The 7,902-nt window shown below is 37.7% G+C and overlaps 1 protein-coding gene across 1 annotated transcript in view; it reads right to left on the bottom strand.

The window, feature by feature from the left end:
- The window catches only part of LOC103508134 (serine/threonine-protein kinase PRP4 homolog), a gene marked incomplete in the record, with an annotated part of 37,063 nt that overhangs the window by 23,511 nt on the left and 5,650 nt on the right, over positions 1-7,902 (bottom strand). The window contains 2 exon segments of the mRNA XM_017443624.2: positions 5,840-5,949; positions 6,742-6,873. Coding sequence (XP_017299113.1) covers positions 5,840-5,949; positions 6,742-6,873 — 242 coding nt within the window.

Below are 7,902 nucleotides of genomic sequence, written 5' to 3'. Positions count from 1 at the left end.
ATAGACAAAAGCAAACAAAAATAAACATGATCGCAGGGAACCGCGTCTATCACATAAGATAACCGGTTGGTTATCTTATACAATAGACAAAAGCAAACAAAAATAAACATGATCGCAGGGAACCGCGTCTATCACATAAGATAACCGGTTGGTTATCTTATACAATAGACAAAAGCAAACAAAAATAAACATGATCGCAGGGAACCGCGTCTATCACATAAGATAACCGGTTGGTTATCTTATACAATAGACAAAAGCAAACAAAAATAAACATGATCGCAGGGAACCGTGTCTATCACATAAGATAACCGTTTGGTTATCATATGTGATAGACAAAAGCAAACAAAAATAAACATGATCGCAGGGAACCGTGTCTATCACATAAGATAACCGGTTTGGTTATCTTATATGATAGACAAAAGCAAACAAAAATAAACATGATCGCAGGGAACCGTGTCTATCACATAAGATAACCGGTTTGGTTATCATATGTGATAGACATGGACCCCTGTGACAATAAAAAATAATTATTGCCCTAGGAGACCTGGGTATCAAATAAGATAGACGGGTGAAATCAATGAAAAAAAGTCTGGTCTCCTGGGGTCATCAGGTGAAAATGGCTCGGTACGCAATGGGAAATAAGATAGACGGGTGAAATCAATGAAAAAAAGTCTGGTCTCCTGGGGTCATCAGGTGAAAATGGCTCGGTACGCAATGGGTTAAAAAAGTTTTCTATTACTTTGGGGGAATAAAAAAAATGCTCTCTAAATTCGTTCAGAAAACCTCATCCTACTCTCAAGTTACGTTTTTCCTGTAATTTTTACTGTGAAAAGTGTCAATAGGTTAAGCCGATTACAGTCTGTAAAGACGCTGCCTTGAAACTGTTATTACAGGAGATTTGGCTTCCATGTCTAGTCTTGGGTTTTTACCTATTACTATATACTATAGTGGCCTATTCCTTGAAACATCTTTGCATCTGGCACATATTCTGACGTAAAAATAACGTCAACATTTTCGTAATTTTATTACCTAGGTTTGTCGAAGTCAAAATTAGGGACTAGCTATTCAACTGCCATCCAAATTTCATCCAATAAGTGTGCCAAGTTTCAAGTCAGTCACCAAAAAAGCTCAAAAATCAGTTGCAAATTTTAAACCTAAACACTCATCTCAAGTTAAAATAAAACCATGAAATGATGTTTTTTTTGCCTCCAGTACATGTGTATGTGAGCTTTGAGATTTTCTTGCACAATCCACGTCTCACAGCAATAAGTACCTCATAACAATAAGTACTTGCCATTTTTCTAATGGCTCAAAAAACAACAAACTGCTGCAACTTTCCTAATCAGGTCTTTCTTCTGTCTTGAAGATTTTCTTTGCTTGTTATCACTGAAACAGGATCCTACGGAAGTCTATTATGTCCAAGTGGTTAATGTAATGCTCTTCTTTCTTTTTCTTGTAGTTCTTCTTGTTCTTCTTTCACTTCTCTTTCTTCTTCTACTTTTCCCCCTTCTTCTTCTTCTTCTTCTTTTTCTTCTTGTTTTTCTTCTTCTTGTTCTTCTTTTTCTACCTCTTCTTCTCTTTATTTGTCTTCCTCATTTCAGCAAGATCGTTTACAATACAGTGTTCTTCATTTTAATTCCTCCATTTTTAAAATGTCTCTTGATTAGAGGGTGAGTGTAACAAAATAGTGAGAAGTTGGTCATTTTAGAGTGGGCACGTTGAATGCAAAGTTTCCAATTGATGAACCAAAGTTAAGGAACATTGCGGTTGGTAAGTATCTGGATGAGTGTCTATCTGGGCAATCACATGATGCTTTTCAGGCCAGATGAGGAGATTTACATGAGGAGGAAGCTCGACCCTATCAGTCCCAGATTTTCTAACTTCCCCAAGGTGTGTCAAACTTACCCGAAAACCCTGTACGTGTTCTTCAAACGTAATTTCCCGCTTTCGCCCACAAAGTTGAACTTTTTTTGACTAGTGCTCCCAAGAGCCCCATCCTTTCTCTATAATGCTTTTGCCTCCAATCTGTTTGTATTACAATTGTGTGTAAACATTGTGAACCGAGATAGCGACAAGTCAACATTGTCTCCAGAATACAGCTGCTACTGGAGAGGTTCTCAGAAAACAAAATGTTTCTCAAAAGGAAAAAAGGGTCCCGGAGTTTTGAATCTTGTTGAAATTGAAAAAATAAAGGGTTGTCTTGGTTTGTTTCGTTGTTGACAGTGGCGTAGCGTGGTCTAAAGTCAAGTGTAAGACGTGTAGGGCACTAATTTCCATCGCCATGCACATTACTACATAAGTCATGCACATGCTTCTTCATAAATATTTAAAGTCAATATTTAAGGGTATTTGAGTAAATTTTGAGTGTATGGCCGCCATACACGCCCTACATTGACGCTACGCCACTGGTTGTTGAAATTGAAATACTCGTAGGTAGCTAGGAAATAAAGGGTTTCCTTGAACAATCTTTCTTCAAGCAAGTGATTGAAATGAAATCTTTCCTTGAACAATCTTCCTTCAAGCAAGTGATTGAAATAAAATCTTTCCTTGAACAATCTTCCTTCAAGTAAGTGATTGAAATGAAATCTTTCCTTTGTACGTATTACGAAAGTTAATCTGAAAAATAAGCTTTATACTAACCCTTTCAGTGACCTTGTCCACTTTGTGTACGGATTACGAAAGCTGGTCTGAAAAATGAGCTTTATACTAACCCTTTCAGTAACCTTGTCCACTTTGTGTACGGATTACGAACGTTAATCTGAAAAATAAACTTTATACTAACCCTTTCAGTAACCTTGTCCACTTTGTGTACGGATTACGAAAGTTAATCTGAAAAATAAGCTTTATACTAACCCTTTCAGTAACCTTGTCCACTTCATGATATTGGAAGTTACAGTGCGAATCAAAGTGCTGATCCTTGAACTGACCCTTCCTGATGACCTTGTTTGGGAATTTGCCCTTCAGATCCATGAAGAATTTCAGCATCTGGGGGAGTGAAAAGAAAAAAAAAAATAAAGAATGATAGTTAAAACTAAAAGTTAACTTTTTATATGCATTGTCTGGCCTTGGCATTTTAACTGAATCAACATGATTGATTCAAAGACTATTTGGTGTCACTGCTGTCATGTTAGTTTTCCTTTGGAAGTAATATCACGCTTTGTCGAGCCACCTAGCCAGTGTATTGCATTCCCCCTGAAAAAAACAGCTCTTTTAGTTTCTCTTCAAAGTCGAAAGGTAAGACCAAAGTGAGACTTCACCTACGAGAAGTGTTAACCAGTATGTTTACCTGATTGTTGGACTTTCCAGAGAACATTATCTTGCCAGTGTATAACTCGTAGATAGTACATCCTGCAGACCACAGGTCTATACCGAAATCATACGGGATACCTAGGATAACCTGAAATAAAAACGAGAAAAAGTAAGAATAACATAAAACATACGAGTATATTTATACTTATGTAACTACCTGCCTACCTTTTTTTAACTTCTTTCATAAAGAACTTAGTAATGACCCACAGATCAACAGATTTTTTGTCTCCAACAAGGCCAATTTTCCGGAAAAAAAAAAAAAAAAAAAAAACTGAATCGGTTTAATTCCAAGTAAATGGGTGTATAAGAAGAATAAAACTATCTCATTTCTTCTTAGCACCGAAAAAATGAATTTTCAACTAGGTACTCCATCTATATCCGATTTCTCCTTAGTATATGTAGGTACCAACTTTTAGGAATAGCCATAATACACCTTTGGTCATAGTATCAATTTTAGCCATATTTTGAACTTTACGAAGCCATAAAAAGGTAAAAATAGAACTGATTTTGACTTAAAGTGAGAAAAAAAGATTTGATTGGACTAAAAATCTAATTATTTTGCCAAAAAAAAAAAAAAAAAAAAAAAAAAAAAAAAAAAACTGGTTCAGTTTAATTCCAAGTAAATGGGTGCATAAGAAGATAAGAAGTTGAAATAGAACTATCTCATTTCTTCTTAGCACCGAAAAAATAAGTTTTCAACTAGGTACCTACTCCATCTATCTCCAATTTCTTCTTAGTATGTAGGTACCAACTTTTAGGAATAGCCATACCTAATACACCTTTAATCATAGTACCAATTTTAGCCATATTTTGAACTTTACAAAGCCATAAAAAGGTAAAAATAGAACTGATTTTGACTTGAAGTGAGAAAAAAAGATTTGATTAGACTAAAAATCTAATTTTTAATCAACTTTACGAATAGCCATAAAAGGTAAGGAAAAAAGATTTGATTAGACTTAAAATCTAATTATTATCTTACGAGTGTTGGAACTTGTGTTGGTGGGAGGGGGTCTGGCAACGAGTGGAGCGGGGATTTATTTTATAATTTAAACTTCTCTCCTCAAATTTATTTATTGAGGAAGCTCAGCACGCCCGCCACAAACCACAACACACCTGCAAAATTCAAAACAATGACACTAAATAGAGAGCGAACCTTGGTGAATATTTGGAGAAAAACTTGTGAAGATATTCATATTGTAAAAAAGAAGACAAAAATCTAATTAGATAATACCTACCTTTTGAATACCTACTGAACAAAAGCTAAGACCACCTTTTTTCACTACACATCGAGTGCAAAAAAAAAAAAAAAAATCAAGAAAGATTAACTTTCCATCAAATTTCATAAATTATTTAACTTACGTTTTATTTAAGATACAATTTTTGGTGTTCTAGTTGATTCTACTTTTAATGGGAAACTTGACATTGAAAAAGTTCTACAGCCAATCTGGCACGATTTTTCGCACAAAAGTGTACATATTTCGTATTTCCCACCTCCTAAATTACAAAATGACCCCTTTCCCATACCTATGAGGGAAATTGAATAAATCGCTACTAAATATTACCTGTTCAAAGTTGTTAAATAAACAAATTTCGTCCATAACACTTAGTAAAGCAAATACTTAGTAATATGGTAACTACTAGATTACCTATAGCGCTGTACTACGCCTTGAATTTCTTCGTCCAATTCTTTTCACCTGAAAAACCCGGATAGAAAGTTTCGTAAATTTTCTTTATTTGCTAAAATTCCGCGAAAAAAATCATTTAGATTTCTTCCCTGATGGGAAAATCCCATAAAAATTCGTTTCATACTCTCGGACTAAAGAGTTTAAAAATTCCAAATTATACCTATGGACTTATAAGACTAATCTCCAAAATTTTCAAGAAGAGTTTGGAGATATAGAACTAGGCAAAAAAGTCCAAAAGAGATAGTTTTCTAAATCTAAAAATTAATTCTAAAATTTAGAGAATAACCACAAAAAAGATTAGAAAAGATCATGCAAGAAATTAGGTAAAGGGTGAACCCAAAAGAACATTGAAAGCTACTTGTACGAAATCTTACCTCTTTACAAAAGACTTTACGCCACGACGAGCGAGAATTGAAATAAAAGTGCAGACCAAATACATCTTACTGGGCTTCTAGAGGAAATAATAAAAGTCAGATTAGTATGAAGAAACATGGGACATTATTTAAATCTAAGTTTTTAATAAGGGCTCAAGCTTTAAGAAGCCCATTTTTCTCAAAACTAAATTTTCATATTTAGACCCTTCTTGAACAGAACCTTTATTAAGTGTCAGTTGGGGGGGAAGTGGGGACGAAAGGAGCTTTTTTTAATGTGGGGAAGGCACTTTTTTTGCTGGAATTTCAACCAGCTTCTCACGAGGCTGAGAGGCACTCAAAAAAAGTCAGCAAAACGTCATGGATTGCCAACTAAAGACACAAAATGCTACAATTTTTATGTGTTCAAATAAATGAGATTCATATTCTATGCCTCGGCTGGCATGGAATCCAGGGCCGGACTTGGATACTCACATGATCTCGTTGTTACGGATGATTTTGACTGCCACATCTTGTCCTCCCCTGGCACTGTCCCTGGCTCTCACTACATTGGAGAACACACCCTGACCTGTATAGCCGTATACCTGAAAAAACCGCACGGAATGAGAGGCATACTACCGGAAGGGCATGCTACGACACAGACCACACGAGTCTAATGTAGCAGTTGTTTCATCGCTACGAAATAAAAACGAAGGTGAACCTTTCATCTTGGGGAAAAACCTGAAACTTTAATGAGGGGAGCTAAGGGTTAACAGGATATGAATGGCAACGAATAAAGCTTACGAGAGCCAGCCTAGTTAGCTTGGAGCGTAGTGGGTCTGCTTTGTAAGCGCTAGGTCGCGGGTTTGATTTTCACCCGGGGCGAGCTTTCTCCCCAAACAGATAAGGTTCATCCTCGGAATAGCTGACTTTCTCCTATCCTGTCCTCCCTCTCGCTTCGATTTCAGGGCGAAAAGACCTCGGTAGCCACAGTCCCATCTATTAAGTAAACGGCAGAAAAATAGGTAGCGCCTTGACCACTACACCACCGAGGTAGGTAGCGCCTTGACCACTACACCACCGAGGTAGGTAGCGCCTTGACCACTACACCACCGAGGTAGGTATTCCATACCTCGGCTGGGATTGAACCCACGCCCTCCTGTTTACCAGGCGAGCGCCTTGACCACTACACCACCGAGGTAGGTATTCCATACCTCGGCTGGGATTGAACCCACGCCCTCCTGTTTACCAGGCGAGCGCTTTGACCACTACACCACCGAGGTAGGATTGGCCACCAAGGTAGGAAAAAAGAACATTGGCCAACGCAATGGGAGTTTAACTTTTAATGAAATCTGTAAGTAATGATAAAATAACCATTATGTAGCTTATGTACGTACCTCATATCTCGAGTCCATGACCTCTCCAATGCGAACCCTGTAGTAGCCTTCTGCATCATCCCAGTTATCCAACAGACTAGGATTATCCCCTCCTCTGCCCCCTACGCCGGGCCTGACACCTACCACAGCACTCTGAAATACCGAGGATGACAGGACAATAAATAAGTGATTCAGTGGATTGTAAAACTCACTTTTTTTTTTTTTTTTTTTTTTTTTTTAAAAAAAAAGATAAAATAACCATATGTAGCTTATGTATACGTACCTCATATCTCGAGTCCATGACCTCTCCAATGCGAACCCTGTAATATCCTTCTGCATCATCCCAGTTATCCAACAGACTAGGATTATCCCCTCCTCTGCCCCCTACTCCGGGCCTGACACCTACCACAGCACTCTGAAATACCGAGGATAACAGGACAATAAATAAGTGATTCAGTGGATTTTTTTTTTTTTTTTTTTTTTTTTTTTTTTTTTTTTTTTGTGGTAAAGCAGAAAAGTTCTTTACAACTTTTGTATCAGTGCATTATTAAGTGCCTTCTTTACTATGGATATTTGGTGAGATTACACATATTGCTACTGTTGTCCAACTTCCAAGGGCTTCAATATTTGCGGGAGATGCTGGGTTACCTGCAAAACATAACGCAGTATAACACCAGAGAACATAGAGAACTAGAAAACAAACAAAAAAAAAAAAATCAAGTAAAACTCTTCGATTTCGGGACGATAAGACCTTAGTAGTTACAGTTCCCCCGTGTCCGCGAACATGTCCCACTTGGACGTCTCTTTCTTGCCACCGGCCGGGTTCGAACCCGCAACCCCCGCGCTATCAACCTGTGCCTCCGCGCTCGGCGCGCTAATTGGCGCGTCTGAGAAGCGCGACCTGCGCTTCTTAATCAGTTGCGCTTACTTGGGTGATGTTTCAAAGTCATAGAGCAGGAAAAATGAGGACCAACGGAATTTTTTTCTTCTATGACTTCTAGATCCCGAGATAAATCGATTTTAAAAATACCGGTAAATCGTGAACTTTGACGTCACGGCATACGCTCCTGTAGGCGATAACATCACATTAAATGTCCCGAGCAAAGCTCCCTCACAGGCAACGCATTAATGTGTTTGTGCGCATACGTTTCTGCGCAGTTCTTTCTGCTCCTGCGCTAATTT

This window comes from Diaphorina citri, unplaced genomic scaffold (assembly GCF_000475195.1).
Source record: "Diaphorina citri unplaced genomic scaffold, Diaci psyllid genome assembly version 1.1 scaffold370, whole genome shotgun sequence".
Classification (NCBI taxonomy): domain Eukaryota; kingdom Metazoa; phylum Arthropoda; class Insecta; order Hemiptera; family Psyllidae; genus Diaphorina; species Diaphorina citri.
The sequence above is the reverse complement of the archived record's forward strand: the minus strand, read 5'-3'. Positions and strand labels throughout refer to the sequence as shown.